At 41.6% G+C, this 25,080-nt stretch overlaps 1 protein-coding gene across 1 annotated transcript in view; it reads right to left on the bottom strand.

Moving 5' to 3' along the window:
• Positions 1-25,080, bottom strand: part of NAGA (alpha-N-acetylgalactosaminidase) — a 535,526-nt gene that overhangs the window by 285,745 nt on the left and 224,701 nt on the right. Inside the window, exons 4-5 of the mRNA XM_044075331.1 lie at positions 23,789-23,966; positions 7,864-7,958 (exon numbers count right to left, since the gene is read on the bottom strand). Coding sequence (XP_043931266.1) covers positions 7,864-7,958; positions 23,789-23,966 — 273 coding nt within the window. The remainder of the gene's footprint in view (positions 1-7,863; positions 7,959-23,788; positions 23,967-25,080) is intronic.

Here is a 25,080-nt window from a genome sequence, read left to right as displayed (position 1 = left end):
GAGGCCTTTCCTTCTAGTCCAAATGGGTTATCACTGGACTGGCAAGAAGAAACTTGTAGATGTGATGTACATGGATGTCAGCAAGACCGCTAACACTGTGATACAAAATGTCTGTTAGAAAATAAACAGGCATAACGTGGAGCTCATAAATGGTAAAGTGGATAGGAAATTCAAGTGAAATGTTTTGGGGATAAAATAGACTACGTATTGTACTGTCACAAGAGTCATTGTTACAATATGTTCTGTTTGATATATTTGCATCAGATATCAAACTGGGTTTGGATAGCAATATTATTTTGCATGCTGGTCACAAAAATAGGTACAATATCCATGGATAAAGATACTAGTCTCCCAACAGACCAGAAGCAGCCTATGTTGTGGCAGCTTGGATTTAGGAAAAGTGCAAGGTTATGCATTCATTTGGGAGGAGTACTGTGGAAAAGTACTTATTTGACACAGTGATACTAAGCAGGGCAGAAAAGGAGTATAATTTGGGGGTTATAATAATTCAAAACCTGAACCATGCTATATTGTGTGAAGGGGCAATCACAAAGGCCAGCAGGATGATGGTATGTACAACATGGGGAATGGATGCTCAAGATGATGAGTTAAGCATTCTACTTTTCAGATTAGTAGGGCTGCATCTAGGGTACTGGGTACTGTTCTACAGGCCATTCAAAGAGAAAGATGTTATGGTTGTATAAAACATACAATGCCAAGTTACCAAAATATTGAATAAGACATAGGAGTTAGGGCACAAGATATGACTTAGAAAGTTGACCTTTTGTATATTAATGGATAGAAGAAAAAAAGGCATATGATCTGGATATATCATACTGTTCGGAACAAAAGGGGTGGGTGGAACAGAAGAAGAAAGGCAAACAGGGACTGAGATATAGGCAATATCTGTAAGGGAGATAATTCAAGGCAAGTACAAGAAAATATTACTTCACAGACAGGGTGTTGGGACTCTGGAATATATTCCATTGGGATTGGTGAATAAAAGTCATCATAGAGGTTCAAAGGCATTTGGGGTACAATATATTGTATGAGCAATAAAGATTTGATATATTGATTTTTAAGGCCAGTACTTTTTATTTTATTTTGTTAGTTTTGTACACAGGGCCATGGACAATCACATGCTCTTCTAACAGTTGGTTAAGGGGTAGGATAGGGTATGGGGCAGTTATGCCGGAGCTAGCAACAGCACCAAGGTGGGCTTAGTAAACCGTGAGTCTTCCTTCATTGGGATGACTGCCTGTTTGCTGTACAGTGGAACACAATAACTTTTAGAAACCACATCTTAAATTTCAAACAAATAGTTAAAAATCTTGAGCTCAGAAACTTTAAGACTGCTTAATTAAATGTCAGTACCATTTAGTACCCCATATGATCTACAAACAAATAAGCATTGTTAGTTTATATGCTACTACTAAAACAGTCACTTTTGCTACATCTTGACGTAATAAATGCACTTGTCAAATTCTGCAGAATTCTGAAGGGAAACATGTTGCAAAATTTAGATTTACTGGTTCTGCTCTACCAGCTTGTAAAACCCAAAATTTGGGTTTTCACCAGTCCTACAAATAAACTGTGATTCAATAAAAAAATCTAAAACTTGTTGTTACCCCCACTAAAGTATTTTTGTGGGCTGAGGGTTGCCCTCCTGCAACCCTTGACAAGGTGGGGCAGCATCCCCACATCCTTCCTACTTAATCTCCGAGACTGCCATACTCCAGAGAAGTTGGAAGTATTCCCAGGTGTCCCAGCTATGGGCTTGGTAAGCATCATTCCAATTCACACTTAAAATTCTGCTGTTCTGAGGATGACACTTATGGTGGGATCACAATTACAGCATTATGACCCTCAAAATTTCAGCTAGTACCCTACTGTGCCCATTACAGACATTGATCAAAATAATATCATTTAGCAAAACGGCACTGACACATCATTCAGGAAAGTCTAATTTAGGACTTTGGCAGTAATTCATTATTTACTCTTACCATACAAATTATCATCACCTAGCATTGTTTTTTAACCAACTTTACTGAGCAAGAAAGTACAGTTGCCTACACTTACCATAAATGTAGATGTTCGAGTGTATTCACTGTTGCAGTCATCATATTTGGGTTATCCCTGCCAGGGTAGCCCTTGGCCTGCCCGAATACCAGAGACTTAGTATTTCTGTGTCGATTGCTGTCACTTGAAGACTGACGTCAGGTCATCAGTAGTATAAAGTAAGGCAGCTGGTGCCATTACATCAGTTATTCTTGCCCTAACCTGTCAGGAGCCCCCAAGTAGGAGGCCAGGTTCTGATGGAAGAAACTCCACCAGTAGAAAATAAATACCAAAATATCCCTTGTAAGTTAAGAACAACAAGTTAGAAAGGTAATAAAAAGAGAAAGAGAAGAAAGGGGGATGGAGGGAGGGAAAGCAGGACTGAAACAGTGAATACACTCGAACATCTACATTTATGGTAAGTGTACACAACTGTACTATGTTCTTCGTGTTTCACTGTTGCAGTCATCACATTTGGGTTGATTCCCAAAGCTGAGGAAAAGGGTGGAGTCAGTGAATGCATCTAGGGTCTGGCTAGGATGCCTTGCAAGACTGCAGAAGCAAACCCGGCCCAGGATTTGGAGAAGAGAGGCAGGTGGTAATGCTTGGTAAAAGTGTGAACAGATGTCCAGGTGGTGGTGGGGACTCCTCTGAGGAAAGCTTCAGAGGTGGAGGCTGCACTGGTGGAGTGTGTCCTGACCCCCCTTGGGTGGAGGCTTTCCATGCTGTTTGTAGTAGAAATGGATGGAGTGTGCTATCCATTTTGAAATGGTTTGTTTGGAAATGGCTTTGCCTTCTGTCTCTGTAGCAAAGATAACCAGCAATTGATCAGACTTTCTGAAGGATTTAGTCCTGTCTGGATAGAATCTAAGCTGTATGTGCACATCTAGAGTGTGAAGAATCCTTCCCCCTTGTTCTGGGGATTGAGAAGAAAGGTGGGCAAATGAATGGATTGGTTGGGAGCCACACTGGATACCACTTTGGGCATAAAGGATGGGTTGGTTCTGAGGGATACCCTATCAGCATGGAAGATGATGAAGGGTTCCACAGCCATGAGTGCTTGCAGCTCAGGGACTCTTCTGGCTGAAGTGATGGCCAGAAGGAATGCTGTTTTCCAAGAGAGAAATTTTAGCTCTGCAGAAGAAGCTGGTTCGAAAGGGGGCAGGGTGAGCTTTTCCAAAACAAAGTTAAGGTCCCAAGCTGGTGTTGGTGCCCTTCCGGGTGGTCTCAAGTTGCTAGCCCCTCTTAGGAACTGTTTGATCAAAGGGTGTGAGAAAAGGGGCTGCTCAGTGGGAAAATGAGCATAAATAGCAGAGGCATGAATATTTATAGAGGAGAAAGAGAGGCCACTGTGTTGTAGGTCAGCTAAGTAATTTAGGATGAGAGGGAGGGAGGGCTGTGCCATATTGGCTCCTTTAGTCTGGATCCAGGTGCAGAACCTTTTCCATTTGTCAGCATAAGACTTTCTGGTGCTAGGACGTCTGGCCTCATGGATAACATCCAGAACCTGTTTACTGAGGTTGGCAGATTGGTTCGGGGTTAGGGAATAAGCTAAGCTGCCAAACTGAGAGTCTGCAATTGGGGATGCATGAATTCCCCTTCCCTCTAAGTCATGAGGTTTGGTATCTGAGGAAGATGCCATGGGGGTAGTGGGGACAGGCTGTGCAGCAAGGGATATCAGTGCTGCTGGGGCCAGTCTGGAGCTAAAAGAATGGTCCTTGGTTTTTCTTCCCTTATTTTGAGCAGTACTCTGGGGATGAGAGGGAGGGAAGGAAAGGCATAAACCGATAGAATGACCCAGGGGGAAGGACAGGGCATCCACTTTTCAAGACATGCAGTGATGCTCCCTGGTGCAGAACTTGCTGAGCTGATGGTTGGAATGGGAGGCAAAGAGGCTGAGCTTCGGGGTTCCCCATTTCTAAGTCATTAGGGTGAAGGTACTTCTGTTGAGTTGCCACTCGTGTGGGTCCAGAAGATTTCTGCTTGATTGGTCTGCCAGAGAGTTGAGAGAGCCTGGTAGGAATTGTGCGAACAGGTGTAGCTGCATGGCAGAAGCTGTGTGCCAAAGAATCATGGCCAGTCTGCATAGAGGATAGGTGTGACTCCCTCCTTGCTTGTTAATGTACCACATCACAGTGGTGTTGTCTGTTTTGATCAGGGGAGCCCCTGGAGAAAGAAGGGGCTTGAAAGCTATCAAGGCATGCTGCACAGCCATAATCACTTTTTGATTGATATGCAGAGGGATTTGCTGTGGGCTCCATTGGTCCTGTATGCACCTGCCATCCAGGTGTGCACCCCAAGTGTAGTCTGATGCATCTGTGGTGAGAGTCTGTGTGGTGGGGGTGGGGAGAAAGGCATTCCCTTGTTGTGGGAATAAGCTGTTGCCCACCAAAGAAAATCCTTTCTGAGGCAAGGAATTATAGGTAGATGAGTTTCCAGGTCTTGAAAGTGTTGGCACCAAAGGCTCTCTAGGTACCACTGAAGTTTCCACATATGCATTCTGGCATATGGAATGAGTAGTATGCAAGATGCCATGAACCCCAGAGCCTGCAGGATATTCCTTGCAGCTGGTTGGGGCCTAGTGGCTAGTTGAGAAAAGTTGGCTGTCAGGAAAAATTATTTCTCTGGAGTAAGATATGCCATCTGGGATGCTGTGTCCAGACTTGCTCCCAGGAAGATTATCCTTTGGGTGGGCACCTGCCTGGATTTCTTTTCGTTGATTGTGTACCCTAGGGAGGTTAGAAGGCTCTTTACAAAGGCCATGTGCTGGAGCAGCTTTTCCTGGCTGTCTGCCTGAATAATTCAGTCATCTAAGTATAGGCAAATCTAAATATTTCTTTGTCTGCAGAGGGCAATGGCCGGAGCCAGACATTTTGTGAAAACTCTGGGAGCAGTAGATAAGCCAAAGGGAAGCGCAGAGAACTGAAAGTGTTGAGATCCTGCCCTGAAGCAGAGATATTGCCTGCATGATTCCCTGATAGGAATGTGGAGGTAGGCCTCTTTTAGATCTAGGGTTGCTAGCCAAGCATCCTTGGACAGCAGCATGGGTAGCAGCTGCTGTAGGGTGAGCATTTTGAATTTTGGGATCACCAGGAAGGTGTTTAGAATGGATACATCAAGGATGGGCACCAGGTGCCCTCTTTTCTGGGCACCAGAAAAAGTCTGGAGTAGAAACCTTGGCCTATCTGTTCTGCAGGAATGTGCTCTATTGCCCTCATAGAGAGCAGAGAAAGGATTTGCTTTTGAGCCTCTGACCACTGATTTGGTGTTAGATCTGGGAACCTTTTGGGATTGGAAGGGTGTGGAAGGAAAATTTGTATCCCTGAGACACGATGTTCAGAACCCAGTGGCCCTTGGTAATGGTGGCCCAGGTGCTTGAGTGAAAGGAAAGTTTTCCTCCTAAGGGTAAGTAAAGGTGGGCAGAGGGAGGGATTGGAGGAGGTGAGTCATTGTGAGTTCTTACCAAAAGGGGGTGGCTTGGAACTCCCTGGTTTTGAAATGGAGGTAGTCCATCGCTTAGATCTCTTCATTCCCTGGGTCTGCTGTCTGGAGGGTCTGCTTCCACCGGGCCTCAGCTGGGCCGGTTTACTGGACCAGTGTTTGGAGGGACAATGCCTGCTGAACCTAGGGGGCTGGACCTGCAAGAAATCCTTAACTGTTTGCATAAACTTTGCTTTTTCTTCCATCTTTTTTAAGACTTCTTCTGCCTTAGTGCCAAATAAGTTATCTTTGTGCAAGGGGGCATCCAATAATTTAGATTTGACATGGTCTGACAGGAGCTGTTCATTAAGCCATGCATGCCTTCTAATGACAGATCCAGTGACTGCTGCCCTGCAAGAAGCTTCTAGGGTGTCAGAACCATAGTGCAAGATGTGTTTAGTTATTTGACTTGCAGAACGCATTAACTCTTTAGATTCTGCTCAAGCAGGAAAGGAAGACATTTTTTTTAAGGAGTTTCAAGGTATGTTGCTGAAATTTCAGCATATGGAACTGACAATTTAGTGCCCTGACAGCAAGAGTAGCTGAAGTGTAAACTTTTTTACCCCATCTGTCCACTGCTCAGGAATCCCTGTCTGAGGGGGTTGGATTCTTAGCAGAGGTTGCTTTAATCCCTTTTGGCTCTTGAGAACTGACCTCGGGGTCAGCTGTAGGTTTTTTAAAAAGATATTCGTGTGAGTCAGGGACTCGATAGTACCTGTCTGGTTTTCTGGGAGCAGGAGGAAGGGCATCAGGAGTCAAGCTGGATTCGAGGAAAACATCCTCCACAACATCCAGGACTGGGGGGGTGGCTAATGGTCTGTGTTGTGGAAGATCTAGGAATTCCCTGAGTCTCTTTTTAGACTGAGGGTAGTCCTGACTTTCCCATTGGAAATGCTCCCTTAAGGTATGCAGAGTTTCCCCCAAGGAAAAATCCTCTGGGGGAGAGGCTGAAGGAATAGAATCCCCTGCATCAGAATCCTCATAAGTGGGGAGGGGTTGCATGTCTTCATATTCAGATGCATCAGATTCATCTGACTCTTGTTCAGACAAAACTACAGGGGACAGATCTCTTTTTCTTTTGGAGGGGGTAGCTAAGCTTCCCCTGATTAGCATGATAAGGTCTTCCACCATTTTAAGCATTTGAGACTGAGGCAAGGTAGCAGGCCCCTGAGAGTGGGTCATCGGTTTCTTGGATGTGGTTCATACCCTGGGCCTAAGAAACTTGGTAGTTTTAGAAAGAACGGTAGTCGTGAAAGAAGACGTCGGTTTGTGTCGAGATTTGGTAGTCTGAAGGACTTCTTCGGAAGCCGGTGCCTGCTCAGTGGCTACGGACCCATCAAAAGTTGAGATGACTGCAGGATCCTTAGTTGAAGAAGAGTTTTGTGGCATACCAGACTCTGAAAAGGTCTCGGTAGTGGCCTGCGAATCAACAGAAGCAGGCATCAGGGGCTGTGAAAGCACCTCACTGAGTACTGGAGAACTGTCGACTAGCTTAACGGAAGCATCGTCGGTAGGTCTGGACCTCTGCGGTCTGTCTCTGTCTTTATCTTTACGTTTTTTCGGAAGATCTGCTGTCACTGCTTACTGAAGCCATACCGGAATACGAGGACTGTAAGCGAAAATATCTGGCTACAATAAGGGCCCGATGATGGATAGTTCTGGCTTTGAACAAACCACAGAAGCAACAACGAGGAACGTTGTGGTCTGGGCCTAAACAAGTGACTCAGAAAGAGTGGAAGTCATGGTGTGGTATTTGTTTTCCACAGGCGAGACAATTATTAACTTTTTCTGACATTGGTTAGTGCAAGGAAAAAGGATCCCCAATGGGGTACTTAGCTTTAGAAGACTTCAGTTCAGTAGACGAAACTCAGGTAGCGGCCAACCGGCACTCGTGTGAACTGCTTCTGCTTTGGTCTCCACTGCAAAAAAGACTGATGTAATGGCATCAGCTGCCTTACTTCATACTACTGACGATCTGACATCAGTCTTCAAGCAACAGCAACCGACGCAGAAATACTAAGTCTCTGGTATTCAGGCCGGCCAAGGGCTACCCTGGCAGGGATAACCCAAATGTGATGACTGCAACAGTGAAACACGAAGATCATCAGCTTATGCCAAGATTATAACAAACTACAAGAATTAACGTATATGTATAGCAAAAAAATCAGGATGTAATATATACATATTAAGTATTCTAAACAGAATATGCCACACTGCCTACCTATTTCAAGTGTGAAGCTTAGAAATTATTCCCCAACAAAACAAAACCGCACAAAGAAGCATATACAATTGCAAATAAAGAATGCAAGCAAAGGACATGTTTACCTTGGGAGGAAGGCCTCCTTCATAAGCTGGCCAGCTGCATGAATAGGCAATGGGACGTCCTGTTGCATTAAGTGCTATTGTCATGTTAGGGTATCCTGCAAAAAGGTAAAAGCTATATAATTTTCTGGAAGAAGAGAGCAAAACAAATACACAGTTTAATAAATCATGACACTATAAACATCATGGTTAAGGTCATAGCTTATCAGTCCCATGAATCATACATCTCCTTCCTTGTATTTTGGAATGTAGCATTAGTGTAAATAAAATGTATGTCATAATGTTAACATCTAAGACAAATACTAAAAACTCTGAAAATAACTTCACTGTCGGTCATATGAGTAATATAACAACTATTATATTCTAAAACTCTAGCAGCAGCTAATCAGTACAATTGCACAACACTGACCAAGCATTCTAAACAGTGCCACTTCAAATATCAAAAAGAATACAAGCTAAGTCCAAGCAGCACTGAATTAACAGGATGCTCGAATTGTATCAGTTAGGCTCTGTGGGACCTTATTTGGTGGCTACGTGCCCATAGAGTGGCGCACAGCAACGGTTATTCCGCTCCACAAAGGTGGAGTCACAACAGACCCTGGGAACTATCACCCTATAAGCCTGACTAACTTGGTCTGCGAGGCTATGGAGCGCATCATCATGGATCTCATTAACTGACATTGGGAACCTCCAAACACTGGACCCTACCCAGTTCAACTTTGTTAAGGGCAGATAATGCCTCCTAAACCTGGTGGACTTCTTTGAGACAGTTACCAAAGCTATAGACGAGGGAAAGGTGGTCCACACAGCCTACCTAGACCCCGCAAAGGCCTTCGACACCATTCCCCATTCAGGTATTATAGACAAGCTCACCAGCCTGAACATAAACCCCTACATCACGAGATGGGTTGCCAACTGGCTCACAGACAGAACCCACATGGTAAGAGTTGCGGGAGCTAGGTCTGACTCTAAACCGGTTACAAGTGGCATTTCCCAGGGCTCAGTCCTAGGACCCCTCCTGTTCAGCATATACTTCTCAGAGGTACAGGCATGCACAGGAGGACTATGGCTGACCAAGTTCGCAGACAACTGCAAACTAGGGGCTATAATTGACTCTCCTGCTGACAAAGACATCCTCCAAAAGGGTCTCACTGAGACAGATACCTAGTGTCAAAATCATGGCCTCAAGCTAAATGCCAAAAAGTGCATAGTCATCCCCTTTGGAAAAAACAAAGTACCCACAAACTCCCACATAGGTGGTAGCCCCCTAAATACGGAAGTCATAAAAAGGGATCTGGGAACCCAAGTTGATAGTAACCTCTCCTTTGATAATCACATTGCCAAAGTGGTTAGAAAATCCTTCTATGTGGCCCACCTAATCATAAAAGGGTTTGCATCCAGCTCAAAAGAGGTCATTGTGCCCCTCTACACATCAGCCATTAGACCCCTCATAGAGTACAACTCCCCATTTGGGATGTCCCTTATAAGACACCTGCAACAGCTGGAAACACCACAGAAGTACCTCACCAAGAGGATCACTGGCCTCAAACAGATGCCCTATGCAGCTTGACTGAAGAAACTCCAGTTGTACTTGGTTGCATACCACCTACTCAGAGGTGATCTCTGCCTGACATATAAGGTCATGTCCAACCCAGAAATGATGGACATGCTCCACCTAAAGAAAACCATATCCCCTCGAGCCACACACTCTAGGGATCTAAACCTTACCACAACAATAAACAGGACGTGCTGGAGGGATAGATTCCTGTCCCAGAGATTTCCCATGCTCTGGAACAAGATTCCAATCTACATTAGGCAGAGCTCCTCTCTAACCATCTTCAAGATAAATCTTGACGAGTGGATGGGAAACAGAAAGTTTACCCTGGGGACCACTTCAAAAGCTCTGCTGGACAGAGGCACAGGGAACTAATCCAGGGGGCGGCGAAAGCCAACACATTCCGGCTAGGCTTATAAATGCCTTCGGGCAGATAGCCTAGTACCTACCTATGAACCTATAACATCTGGTCATCCTCCCTTCCATTATGAAACTCCTGCTCTTGGAGACTCACATGTCTACATATACTGCAACACTGCATTTCTCATTAGCTATGCTTAGCCTCAGCTTGTCTGCCACTTGTCTGCCACACAGTTTTACTCTAACAGAATGTAGGAAGCCTGCATGGTGAGACTGTGCTGTAAATCAACATCCCATGCTAACATGGCTAGTCTGCAGAGGAGGAAAAATCTGGTCCCCATCGCTTGTTTAAGTACCGCATCACTGAGGAAAATCTGCGGTAGTGGTGCTGCGATAGCGTTGTCGCCTCACAGCAAGATGTTGTCTCATTCGATTCTCAGCTAGATCGTCTTCCGTGTGGAGGCATGCGTGAATGGGAGTGCCTTCGTTGAAGGTTGTGCGTCAGGGCTGGTAACTCGGCACGTAAAAATCCACTACCAAACATTAGCAGACCGGAGTTCCGCTGTGGCGACCCCTAACCGAGATAAGCCGAAAGACAACACCACCATCACTGAAGTTTTGTCCATAAGAACTTGCATAGGTGACCTCTCATTCAAATATATGAGAGATTCCTGACAATCTGAAAAATACTCTGCAAAGAAAAACAAGTTCTCTAAATTTGGAAAATGTGGATACTCTAGCCTACAGTGTGCTACACATCCTCTGGGAGGTTCTGAGAATGCAACCAGAAACCACCTCAACAACATAGTACCAATGGCAACCACCCTAGATGTGGTATCTACAGAGTCATAAATGCACTTTAAGCAATGAGTAGTGACCTGAGAAAAAGAAGAAACTAAACCACACAAAGCAGATTTCTCCTCACAGGACGGAAATGCAGACAAAAGATTCTTCATACTTTTACAATTAGTCAGAATAAACTATAATATAAGAGCCTGACAATTCAAAATTCTAAAAATTAAATTTACAGAAGCATACAATTTTTTATAAACTTATAAATTAATTTTACCATCTTTGTAAGAAGGGAAGAGATTAGAATTATTTTTACGGGTCTATATTATCATATGGCATGCTCAAAAGAGCGAATGACAGATAATTGACCCCATTTAAGCGAAAGCTAAAAACATCGAAACTTCAGAACAGCGATTATTTTCCAATGGAAAACAATCGCTGTTCCAAAACAAAAAAAAATGTAAAACATTACTTAATGTGGGGGGCTTTGCCCCCGATACCCCCCTATTTAAATATACCAACTCTGAGATCGCACTACAGTGCCAAAAAGGCCAAGTAGTGAAAGTGGCTAAACAAATTCTTTCCCAGGGAAAGAATTCACTGAAAAGCCGCTTTGCTATTTTGCCTTTTCACACTTTACAGTTCGACAAAGATGCATTCGACAACCTGCATCTGTGACAGCGTAATAGGGAGCCATTTTTACCATCCTGGTAAGAAGCGGAAGGATTAGAATTAAAAAAATGGTTGGCAGCAGCTAGATTGACTAAACCTGCAGCTGCTGGGTCATGTCTGGGAAGAGTGTATAGAAATTTGAAAGACTGAGGAACTTTGTACACTATGTCTGCTTTCTTTAGGTGCAGCAGGCTAGATATCATGGAAATCCCAATCTGTGACAAACACATACTCCAGTGTTAGCAGCACTGGGGAATGGGAGGAGGTTTTGGGAATTCCATTTGTAACATTTCATAGTATTTTGTGAGAGACTGAGAAACCTTACTGTTCTCCCCTGAAAATACTGGCACATTCTGGAAACAGTGTCAGAGAAAGAGTACCCTGATAAAGAGATTCAGATAACATGCTGTCCTCTGAGTCTTAACAAGAATTCTGAAGAGAAAAGCATGCATCTCTCCCCATTGCATTCCTCTCCATTTTCAATTTCTTGAATCTCTTCAGGATAAAAGGAATCCCCTTTTCTCTTACCAGAAACATCCTGATGAGAAGGGTCAAGAGACTGTGCAAGACCCTGAGCCGGACTTAATAAACTACTCTTGTCTAGTGAAACTGAAATAGAAGCTCTATGTTTAGTATTCTGTTTCTTTTTGACAGGAAACATAGAGCAAACATGATTTTTAATGGCAGCAACAGCTTTCACAGGGATGGGTACAACATTCTGGTTAAGTAGGGTCACCTTCCCTGTTCTTTCTCCCAACACTCTCCATTGGGGACTGAAGGGGTTCCAACAGGTGCATATGGCATGACTAACCCTCAATCCACAGTGACTGCATTGGTAACACCAGAGGCACCTGGAGAAAAAGATGAATAGTCTGAGGAACCAGCTTTGGCCACAGCAGCATCATCCACCTACTGCTGAGGAAAATCTCTGTTGTGGTGAAAAAGGCGGTTTACATAAGTTATCTTTTTGCAGATGGAAGAAGGACTGACCATGGGACTTGTAGTTTGTTCCACAATCAAGCCAAAAATGGTGCCTCTTTCCCGGGGAAACTAAGCAGCACAAGCCGGTATAATTGCAAAAGTAATTCAAAGTCACTTTTCCCAATAAAGACACAGTAAAAAGCATTCTAATACAATTTACCAGCCCCCAAAAGTAATTTAAACACAGCTCCTCCAGAGAAAAAATGGTTTTAGAATATTAAAATCAATTTTTAAACTGTTAAACACAAAAGCGTGCTTCCATTTAAAAGTACAGCAAAGTCGTGCAATAGTCAATAAAAAAACATATTCCTAGTTTATAATTTACTTTCCCACACAATAAAGTAAATTAAAACATTAATATTTATATGCGGAAGATTTTTTCCCAAAAAGGAACTTATTTGCCCAACAATGGAATAGCACAAGCTGACCATCAATCCTTTGAAGCCGAGACAGGAGCACTCTCTCTTTGGCAGTAGGAAAGCTCTGAAGAGCTTGATGCCCAAACCTGTCTTTTTAGTCAGTTTAGCTTGAGTTGAATAACAGTTTGGGAATGTGGTAGGTGTCCTGAAGCTTTGGAAGGTGTCTGGCTGTCATATTCTATGCAGGATATAACAAATAAAACTCAGGCTACTGCAGCACTTCATCAATATGAATAATATCAACCCTGTTCTTAACCTGTTGTTAATCAGTGAGCACAAGACCTGCAACCAAAGACATTTGATATATTACATGACTCCTTTTTCACAATTCAGCACAGAAAGCATTGCATTAGTGATGTTCGTTGGTTTATAAGTCAGTATTAGGCAGTCTGTAGGTCATTATAAGCCTAGTAATTGTCTCAGCCTTCTTTTCACTGAAGCAGAACTTTAAAACAGGATGGGAACTAGCATAAAGATCACTTGAGAGCTTTCCCTGGAAAGTGGCCACCCACAATAATTCTACCTCTGTGCCATCAGATAATTGTCTATGGTACCAGTACCACAGGCCTGCAGGTCTATAATCTGAAGGGTGATTCATGGCTCAGTGAAGAACAGTGACATGAATGAGGTGGATAAAGAAGAACAGTTTGAGTCTCCCCTATTATTAACAGATAGACTAGGCGTAACTGGGCGGCACAGTGGTGCAGTGGTTAACACTGTCACCTCACAGCAAGAGGTTCTCCGGTTCGATTCTCGGCTGGGGTGCCTTCTGTGTGGAGTTTGCATGTTCTCCCTGTGTTCGCGTGGGTTTCCTCCGGGTGCTCCGGTTTCCTCCCACATTCCAAAGACATGCATCTGGAGCATTTCTCCCCGGGCCTCCGCTGAAAACAGGCTCTGTGGAACCTAGTCGGACTTTCCCGGTCAACAAATGATAAATAAAAATAAAAATAAAATAAATAAACTGTCTCTCCCCTTCCCAACCTCTATCTACCCCAAGTTCCCTCAAATTCCCCACTCATCTTACCTGCTGACACCTTATCTTGGAGATCATTCCTGGAGTCCAAAATCCCCTTTACAAACAAAATAATATTTATTTCTTTAAGACAGACTTCAGTCTTCCACTATTTAATTGCCACCCAAGAATTCCCCTTCCTCTTCTCTTCTTTTAAGCTGACTCCACAATGTCACAATTATCACAAAGAGCGGGAAGCCCAGAGCGCATCTTCTTGTTCCCAACTGTCCATTTAGGAGTAAACACACTAGCAGCTTTTTCCCTTCTTCACAATCCAAACCCACATCACCTTGATCATCTTGGCATACTCACCTGTACAGTATCCAACAGCTTTATATCCATTTTCTTTAAGGATATTTAGCTGTACCTTACGAAGAATGGTATCTGCATTACTTCTGCATAATCCCTTTACAATACAACAAACCCACCACACTGGTATTATTCACAGTGCATAGTGTGACAGAGTTTGAGCATTATATAACTGCTAAATAATCCTTCATCCCTCCCTAGATCCACTTTTTTACCCTGATTTTCCAGCCTAAACTTGGCACTTTCACATTTTTAAGTTTAACATAAAGTATCTGTACCATATGTCATCTTTATCAGGTCTTATTTACGGCTTTGTCTCCCCAACAATGACCATCATCACCACCACTGAAATCTTCACCTCTTTTGCCATTTTCAGCAAACAAAATAGACCTGTGATTCAGGTCTCTATCCACTCTGGATATAAAATGTTAAACAAGAGGAATCTCACTATAGGCCCCTTCCATCTTTTACTGGTTACCAATTTCTTGCTGAACAGTCCCCTTTTAATCCCCACTGTCAGTTAATTACTTTTCAAGCCATCTTGATAACATGGATTTACCTTCAAGACTTTCATAATCTTTACCACACTTCTATGTTGAATTGTATCAAAGATTGTTTTTTATTATTATTTTTTCTTCTCCCCCCATTGATTGTCAACCATTTATATATGTATTTAGTTACGTAATTACTTACTTATTAACTGTTTAGGTGCAGTGGTCTGAAGATCCTTTTCAGGCAAAACACAGGCCAGAAAACAAAAAAAAAAACAGGATTTACAAAAGCTGAAGTACAAAAAGAATGTTATAGAAAACCATAAATCTCCAAGAATTATATGCATGCCATATAGGAAACAAATACATCAAAGTAGTAACGTTGCAGGCTACAGATAGTTAAAGTTACAGAGTTAGTGAAGATATAAAGAAACAAGGAAATGCACAGCCTGCACACACATTATCTTGCAACATATTTTTATCAAAATAAAGAAATCAGGCAAGGAGTAAGATAGACTATAAAGAGGTAGGATACATTCTCAAGAGTAGGAATAGAAACATCACCACTTTTGCGATGCAACTAGCCATCTCACTTGATTTCCATGACTGAGAGCTAATCACTGAAGGTTGCTCTCCAGGAAGTCATCAGGGACTTTTTCTCTTTGCCTTACATCTCTCTTCTGTGGTAGCTGAGTGAGTGAAAATCCCACAATGCAGGCTTCTGTCAGCAAGTGGACTTGTAGAAATGTCCAATGCCTGCAAGTGCACTGCTTGATGGAAGCTTGTACCCAGCCCTTATGGTGCACTTTCTGCAATAACCAGCCTCCGACGGATGTCAGCCTTACAAAGGACTGACCTGCCAGCCTGCCCCCCCCTCACCATGATGGACACATAGGCATCAATCGGTCACTCCTACCCTCCCCCTCTGGCTCCGCCAGCAATTGGGTCAGTAATTGATTCAGTGTTATTTGGGTGATAGTTATAGCTTTATCCCTTCTGCCACACAGCTCCCCACAAAGGATTACTATAATCAAACAGCCTCACACCCACTGTGCTCTCCATGCTGGTTTCAGCTGTTACCCAGTCACAGAACTGTACTACATTCATTTGGAAAGACCTATCCTGACGTTACCTGAGAAGATTCAGACCTCTGCTATGTGAATCTATCCACACTGTTGTTTATCTACCAGGCCACTGGCTTCCAGGAATGTAACCACATTATTTTCACGGACCTGAAACTTATTTGTGACTCTTAACAAAACTTGCTAGAGAGACAGATTCATATCCCAAAGGAACAAGCTTCCTGTCTTCATAAAACAAATCTTGTCCCTCACTCTCTTCAAAAGAATTTGGATAAATGGATGGGAAACTGTAAATTCACTACTGAGGTACTACCCATGTCCCTTATGGACAGAGGTAGTCTGTAAAATGACTCAGGGCTCCAACACCCAAAGACCCAATATCCTGATACTACCCCATCCCATATCCTGGGAATTAAGATATAATACTGTCATATCCTAGGTATTACTGGAAAAGCTTGTAAAGGCTCTTGTGCTATTAGCCTAGTAATCACCTATGAATCGATGAACTTCACAGAACATTTCCAGTACTTCACCATAGATCACAACAGAATATGTATAAGTTACCATTGCTTTCTTGACACTGTCCATTTCCCATGCAGTTACATCTCTGTAGCAAACTTGCCATTGTCTGGAAAGCTCTAATGACAGCCCATCAAAAACAAGTTCATTAAAGCCAGCTTCAGTATATCCCATCAAATGGAAGTAATATTTCTCCACAGACTTTCATATAATAGCAGTAGACATATTTTCTACTTTCTGCACTTGTCCCCATGCTAAGAGTTTTCCCCCTGCACAAAGACCACCACATCTCAGACAAGGGTCTATATTAAATCATCAAACACTTAGAAAAGCGACTGATGATTTATCGACCCCATCTAAACGAAAGCTTACAAACTCAAATGCTTAGAACAACAATTTTTTTTCCAAGGGAAAAAAATCGCTGTTCCAAAAAAAAAAAAAAACACTTAAAACATAACATAAAGTGGGGGGCTTAACCCTAACACACCCCTTACTTCAATATACCGAATCCGAGATCGCACTACAGTGACAAAAATGGCAAAGTAACATACACAGCCAAGCAATTTCTTTCCCAGGAAAAGAATTTGCTTATATGCTGCTTCGTCATTTTGCCTTTTCGTCTTTTCAAGTTAGACCAAGATGCATGCGAAAGAATGCGTCTTCGGTCATCTAATAGGAACCCTCAGACAACAATGTGCACATATTTGCCTACAGAAGGTCTGGAGTTAAACTGTTTCACTCAAATGGCCACTTCAATGGACTGGGTTGAATCTTTGATGGTCAACCTGAGTTTGGTTTTGAGCAGTTATAACACTTCTGTCTAATACCACTTCAAGTTAAAGGAAAGACCATTTAGCCAATTGAAATGTCATTTAGGTACTTTGTCTAGGGAAGGCAATCCATCCAGCCTTCGTGTCTTTACATCCCAGCATCCTCAACTAATGTGTTGTCATTGCCACTATTCTACAGATGAACTCTCCCTAATTCCTTTACTCCCTCCCCCAGTACTGGTACCTTGTACTCTCATTCTTTTGTGAACAAAAAACATAGCTCTGTCTGCTCTATGGATACGCCACAGTCCTTCCCATCTGCTTCTAACAGCATGATTTCCTGCTGATGTCACAGTTCATAGGTTCATAGGTGTGTACTAAGCTAATGGCCCTGGAGCCCTTACAAGCCTAGCCCATAGAAGTGCCCTGGCACTAAAACATTTTTTATATCTAATTGGTACCCTCTGTAAAAAAGATTTTTGACAAACCCTTCTCTCTCTCTCTTTTCCCCCTCTGGCAGTTGTTCTTCCCAAGTTGCCTCTGTATATGGGCTCTATCTGGCAGGGTTAACCTAGTTAACTATATAAGTATAATAATCCACACATCCCTAGCTGTTCTTTTCACTGCATGTTCATGCAACATTCATGCCATTCTTCACTCTCCCTCTCTCTTGTCCTTTTACAAATTGTCTTTTTTTATAACACAGCTCATTTTCTTCTTCTCCTTCAGTTTAGCCTGCTGATTCTTCCTGTCAAATGCCTTCCTCCTTCCCATATGTAGGCTCATCACCTTCCCTGCTTACATTAAAACATACTCACATTTTCTCCACTTTTATCATCTCTGCAAACCTACTGTAATGCTTTTCATTCTTCAGCCAAATGAATCAAAAACTCCTCTCCTAAAGTCTCAAGCTGTTATTGCTGAAGTCAGCCCCCCCCCCCACTGTCTCACAGTTTAGAGGGGGTACAGACCATAGCATTCCTTACCTGTACATTAGTAGTCTTTTTTATTATTTATGAGGATCCAGGTCCCCCCCTTGCTCTGGCCCTATCACCCCCAGTTTCCTTACAAACACAGTGTAATGTGTTGGCTAGCTTTGGCTCCACATTAAGACAGCTTTCCTTATCGCATTTATTAAATCCACACACGTTTCTTCGAAATTGGTAATATGTATACTACTATTGTTCAAAAGGGCTCTGCAGCTCGTTTTTCTGAGGGATAACATTTCATTTTACTCTACATTCTCACATCCATATTCTACATCTGTTGCACACCTCATTTCTGCTGTGGTACTCTAACATCTACCTCAGTTACTCACCTTGTCCTCCTGTTAAGATTGTACCCCAGGTAGCATCATATTCCATTACCTCTCCCACATGGCCCGTTTTTCCCCTATGCTTTCAATTACAGTGGTTTCACTGACTGCTGCATGACATTTACAAATCCTGTTCCTGTTCCACAGTACACAACAGCTCACCTACCTTTACCCTTCTTCTACCATTACTTGTCTTTCTCCTGCTTTCCTTACATAAGCTCACAGGTAATTATCAGGCTAGCTGCCACTGAAGGCCAATTTAAGCCTAGCTAGTTTCCCTTTTTTGTGCTCAAATTAACCTATCTTATTTGGCTAGAGATTGGCCTTACCCATCCAGTGTTTGATAATTATATATTATCCCTAATGAGAATACATGGGATCATATTACAGATAATTTGAAGGGACACATACATGGGATAAAGCATTCAGAAGCTGCCTTGGTCCATTAGTAGTACGGGGGAAGTTCTGGGATATACTTTCCGTTTCCCATCTATAGATCCAACTTGCACTTCAATATGAACAGGGATGAACTTTGCTTTATGTGGATAGGAAGTCTGTTCCAGCACAGTGGTATCATCTGTGAGATATACCTATCCCACCAAACCACTGTGTTGATGCTGCAGAAGAGGTTTAGATTCCAAGACCAAGTATTTCTAATGCCATCTGGCTTGCTGATGTGCGGTAAATCCATCAGTATTGGGTCACACGATGCCTTGTATGCCAGGCACAGGTCACCTCTTAGCAGTCTGTGGGATACTGTGTATAGTGACAGAACTTCAAATCAGTCCAGGTAGGACATGTTATTTTGGCCTTGTATCCTTTTAGCATGGTATCTCTGTGGTTGTTCTAGATGTTGTATGTGTCTGAACAGATACATGCCAAAGGGGGCATTATATTCAATAACTGGCCTAATGAGGGCTGAGTAAAAGGGGGCAATGACATCCCTAGATCTAGACACAACCCCTTTGTTTATAAGTTGTACAATATAGAAGGACTTTCTTACAACAATACATACTGGTCAAAAGTTAGGTCACTGTCCACATAAGTTTCCAAATCCTGAACAACTGGTTCAACTCTCAGGGACTTATTGCTAATGTCGTAATTCCCTGGGATAGATGACTTTCCAAAGGGTACAATAATGCATTTTTGGCACTTAGTTTCAGTCCATGATTTTGGCACAAGATATTTATATGGGACAAACCTTCCTGCAAGATGGGAAAGTCATTTGGAGATTCAATGACTGCTCCTAGCTTGCATTCATCTGCAAACTAATCAGCCAAAGCCCATTGGTATTGGTTTTTAATTCTGAAAAGTAGATGCCAAACAGGAGTGGTCTCAACACAGAACCCTGGACTGCACTGATGACTTGTCTCTTTGTGGATGTAACTTCCCATATTTTGATTTCATGCATCCTATTTGTGAGCCATTTGGCAATGCAGCAGGTGACGTGTTTATTCCTAGTTTATTTAGCTTTTCTACTGGAGAATTGTGCCAGAAGCTTTTGGCCAGGTTTAGCCACTCAAAATACAGACAGTTCCAAATGCAGGCACTCAAAATGCCAACAGTTCAAAATGCAAGCACCGAAAATTATGAGTGTTTAAAATGCAGACACTCAAAACAGCGATAGTTCAAAATGCAGACACCCAAGATACCAACAGTTAATAATACCAGTAGATTAAAATATTGACAATTCACATCAAATTAAAAACTCACAATGCTATGTAATGTAAAACAAAACAAGCAACAAAAAAAAACATAGCAGTACCATTGTCTGAATAGCAATGGTGCTATTGAAAGGGTTTTTCTAAGGTAAAGTGCAAGGTTGGGTTTAGGGTTAGGATGCATTAAGTAAGGGAAATGCCCATTGCACGATCTTAGTAATGTGTACTAACATTAACTCTAATCGAGCCCTTCCTCCTAACCTTGCACTTTAATTTAAAAAAAAAAAAAAACTTTCTATAACACGATCACTATACAACAAAGGCTCAGACACTGAAACATGCACCAAACATGCACAACAGTAAAGCAATAAGTTTACTTAACCTTTAATCTAAACATAATCCACCAATACTCTTACCAACACATTTATCTGTGTCTGCATTCTGAACTGTCAGTCAAAAGCTCAAGCAAGAATTAGCAATGTCATTGGGTACTCTTTTCAAAGTCTAAGCACGGTCTTCATCCCAACTGAATGGAAAAAGGCCACCAATATCCCCTTGCACAAAGGTGGTGTTTCCACTGACCATTGGAACTATAGACCTATTAGCCTGACTAGCCTTATCTGCAAAGCTATGAAGAGAATCATCATGGACCTTATCAACAAAGATATTGGTAATCTCCACACACTTGACCCTACTCGATTTGGATTTATCAGAGGGAGATCATGCCTGCTTAACCTGGTGGACTTCTTCAAGACAGTCACCAAGGCTCTTGATGAGGGGAAATCTGTGCTTACAGCCTACCTAGACTTAGCCAAGGCTTTTGACACTGTCCCCCACTCAAGCATAATTGACAAACTCACCTAGCTAGGTATCAACCCATATATCATTAGATGGATATCTAAATGGCTCACTGATAGAACCAACACAGTTAAAATAGGAGAATCCACCTCCAAAGCAGACCTGTAACCAGTGGTGGTTCACAGGGATCAGTCCTGGAACCTCTACTGTTTGGAATCTATTTCTCCGAAGTGTAAGCTAAAACTAAAGGTCTGTGGCTGACAAAGTTTGCTAATGACTGCAAACTAGGAGAGGTTATAGAATCTCCAAACAATGTCAACATCCTACAACACAGTAAACTCAATGCAAAAAATGTGTTATCATCCCTTTCGGTAACAGCGATGTTCCTGCTAACTACCACATCAATAACAACACCATAAGTATGCAATCAGTGAAGAGAGACCTGGGACACAAGTTGACAGCAACCTTACCTTTGATCACCATGTCTCCACAGTGGTAAGAAGGGCATTCTATATTGCTAATCTCATAAGTAAGGAAAAAAAGAAGTTATAACCTCCCTGTGCTCTTCTTCATCAGGCCAATAACTGAGTACAATGCCCCTTTTGGTATGTACCTTTCCACACACTTGCAGCAATTGGAGAGACCACAAAGGTTTCTCACAAGAAAAAGTCAAGGTCTTCAGCACCTGTCCTATGAGGATCATCTGAAATCACTGTCACTTTATTCTGTTTCATACGGACTACTCAGAGGCAATCTCTGCCTTGCATATAAGGCAGTCTTTGACCCTGCTTTATTGTAAATGCTGCATGTCCGTAAGTCAAATGGTACAAGGGTTACCCCCTAATGGCCTTAACCTGGTACGTGACATTAATAAAACCTGCCGGAGAGACAGATTTGTTTACCAGAGGTTACCACACCTTTGGAACAGACTCCCGTTTCATGTCAAGCAGAGCAATACATTGGCCCTCTTCTCACACAATCTGGACAATTGGATGGGTAACCGTAAACTCACCCCAGGAGTTCCATCTATGTCCCTTGTGGACAGGGGTGATAGGTGCTGATTATGGAAATAAGGGTAAAACTTGGCTAGACTTGTAAGGGCCTTAGGGTCATAGCCTAGTAACCTCCTATGATTCTATGAAGGAACTGTCAGTATTCTGATATTGCAGTTCAGAAAATCTGCATTATAAATTAGCATTATTTTGAACTGTAACCATATATATAAATGTGTGTGTGTGTGTGTGTGTGTGTGTGTGTGTGTGTGTGTGTGTGTGTGTGTGTGTGCGCGCGCACACGTATATACATGTACATGGACACACAGACACACACACACACACATATATATATATTTTATATATATATATATATATATATATATATATATATATACACACTGTTTCTTTTAATTGTTAATGAACTTTGAGATACAGAAAACACATCCAAAAAAGTTCATCAGTGACTCCAATCATCTAAATTCAAAAATATCTAAACCAAGTGACCACAAATGTAAGCAAATACATTATAGATGTAATCAACCAAAATTATTAAAAACTTTTACATACTCCACAACCCTGAAATTAAATATACTGTCTCTATGATCATACTACCGCTGGGAAAGAGGAAGACCTTTGAATTATATTACAGTCAAACTTAATTTGACCACTTTCACCACAAATGTAAGTTAACAAAAATGCCAGCATGCGACTAATGCATGTTGCGAACAAACCAATGGCACCCATATATGCCAAAACTTGATTAGCAAAACCAGATTGTGAGTTTTACAAGATTCTGGTCTAATACAACCCATTTTTTGCACATTATTTTGAGTTCTGGATTTGTTTGTTGAGATATATATATATATTTTTTACATATACACACACACACACACACACACACACACACACACACACACACACACACACACACACACACGTGCAGATGCACACACACAAGCGCACATTTAAACACATGGTGTACATGCACTGTCATGTCCTGACCTTCTGTTAACTTATCATGTTCAGTATTTGAGTTTAGATGCAGCTGGCATATTTGTAACAAGCAAATTTACATCAACCATATCACTTTTGAGTTTGCCGTGTTCTCATTCTCATATGGCACTAATATGTCTTATTATAACAAAATGAATACCCCAGAGGAGTGTGTACTTTGGGGGAAAGTCCTAGAATCTGCAGATTGAAAAGTCCAGATAGCACAATGTTTAAAAAAAAAAAACTTTCTCAATTCTAAATTTCAAAAACTTCTGACATGATTCAAGATTCATATATAGATGAAAGAATAAAGAAATGCTTATTTATTTATTTTACATTTGTTTACCGGGATAGTCCGACTGGACTGGGTCCATTTACAGCGGAGGCCTGGGGAGAAAAGCTCCACATACATTAACAGAAATACTAGAATTTAATACATAGTAGTAAAAACTGATAACACATTGTAGCAACAAAATCCAGCTAATAAGACAGAAATGTAAAACAGGCAAGATACAACTCAGCAATTAAACAGACAAAATACATTTTAGCATTGATAGTCATTACATACATCGTGGTTCTGTTCGTAAAGAAATTCAGTGTGTCAATAAATGGATCAGATCATTACAGCCTTTTTCACTTTTGCTTCCTGTATCTAATGCAAAGCTGATCTCACAACACAGTGGACAATTTCTACACACTACATTCTCAGCCTCTTCCTAAGCTGTTTTAAGCTAGGTCTCTTATTAGGCTATCAAAGAATGCAAAGAAGTTCTGTAAAGTTCTAGATCACCTGTACGAATGTCACTAATTTGAATTACAGTTGAAGAGAAAAATGAATTGCAACAGAATTTACACTTGCTATGTTGGGGGTTCAAAACACCACACAGTCCAATGTAGCAGGCTTCATCCCCTGCCCCCTTAATTTATTAAAAATAAATACAAGGTCACTGAAGCACAAGGGAAAAGGTGAATTTCTCCTCCATTTGACAAAACTCACAGAGACTGCATTTTCACACTGAATGATGATGGTAACAGCTATTATGCTTGTAGTAAACGCCCACAGTGTAAACATCACTCCTACTTTCACTCTTTGATTTTCATACTCCTTCTCTGAAAAGCTGTAGAAAATGTTTTTCAAAGACCTCATACCTAGGTTTTCTATTAGCCCAGGACTTCTCACCGAGGTGCAGCTATAGTGTCTTACCTTGTGCTTTCTCTGCAGAGCTGGAGTAACAGCCATCCAGTTTTAGCATATCCACCTCCCACTCAGCAAATGTCTTGGCATCAATCTCAATCTTGTCCAGTGTGGTGCCTGGGTATCCACCACATGTATAGACCCCAAGGTCACTGTAGATCCCAAGCTTCAGGCCCTTGTAATGTATCTGTAAAACACAACAAGAACTCAGGTATACGCTACTACATATATACAGGTACCTCTTAAACTAGTGTCAGATGCAACACATGAATTTTAGTAATGTCACCTGTTTTTTTAGACATTAAAAAGGAAAATTAACCTGTTTTATATGTGGTTTTCTAAAAATAAACACCCTATTTTCAAATCTAATATCTGCTCTGCTTTGTTAGCATAGCCCACTTCTTTCCAACTAAGGTCCCTTCCTTTGCACAATTAAAGATAGTCTCAATAGTCTTTCAATAAACCTTTTAAATACGTTCCTCTGTAAAGTCCTGACTCCCAAATCCCAAATAAACCAGCTAGATGATCACAACTGACTAGCAATTATTCCCCACAAAAACAGGTTTTATTTTAATAAAATATAATGCAAAAGTTATTGTTAGACAAACAACCTTGTTATGTTTAGGCTGTCATAGATGAAAATCAGTCCAAAACCTCCTCCAGAAGACTTTCCCAGCTGCTTCTACCAATTCTCTGGTGAACTACTTACAGTGACACACATATGCACGCACGCGCACACACACCATACTTTTAGACACTCCTCATAAAGTTAAAATCCACCTAAACTAGAATCATTTCACTGACAATGTCTCCAACTATAACATATCCTTGAATACCATCATATTTTAAAAATGGTATGCATTCAGAAGACTTCAACTCTTCAAGAATACAACAATAGCTAAAAACAGGATTCTTCAAAGTGACTACAGCATCCCTCCAACTCATCTTGCATACTAGACAACATCAAATTTATGATGCCACTCTGAAAAAGGATTTCAAGACTCATCTCAGTTTCTGACTGTAGTGAATATTATTGTATTACCCTACCTAAAACTAACACGCTTCCGTTAAAACATACCTCTTTATCTCCTATCTTATCATACAACTTTATGTCCCCTGTAGACACCTGACTATCTATATATTGAATTAACTTAAAAGAAAACTACATGCAGAAACAAAAAAAAAATCATCATAGCTTGCTCATAAATGCAAATACCAACATCTTTGCATCACTCTAAGTGGTTAATATTATTCTACAGTTTATTACACTCCAAGACTGCCGAAAGGGAGCAAACATACTG

Source organism: Protopterus annectens, chromosome 1.part1 (assembly GCF_019279795.1).
Source record: "Protopterus annectens isolate FY-2018-M chromosome 1.part1, PAN1.0, whole genome shotgun sequence".
NCBI classification, from domain to species: Eukaryota; Metazoa; Chordata; order Ceratodontiformes; family Protopteridae; genus Protopterus; species Protopterus annectens.
This window is presented reverse-complemented; position numbering and strand designations above follow the sequence as displayed.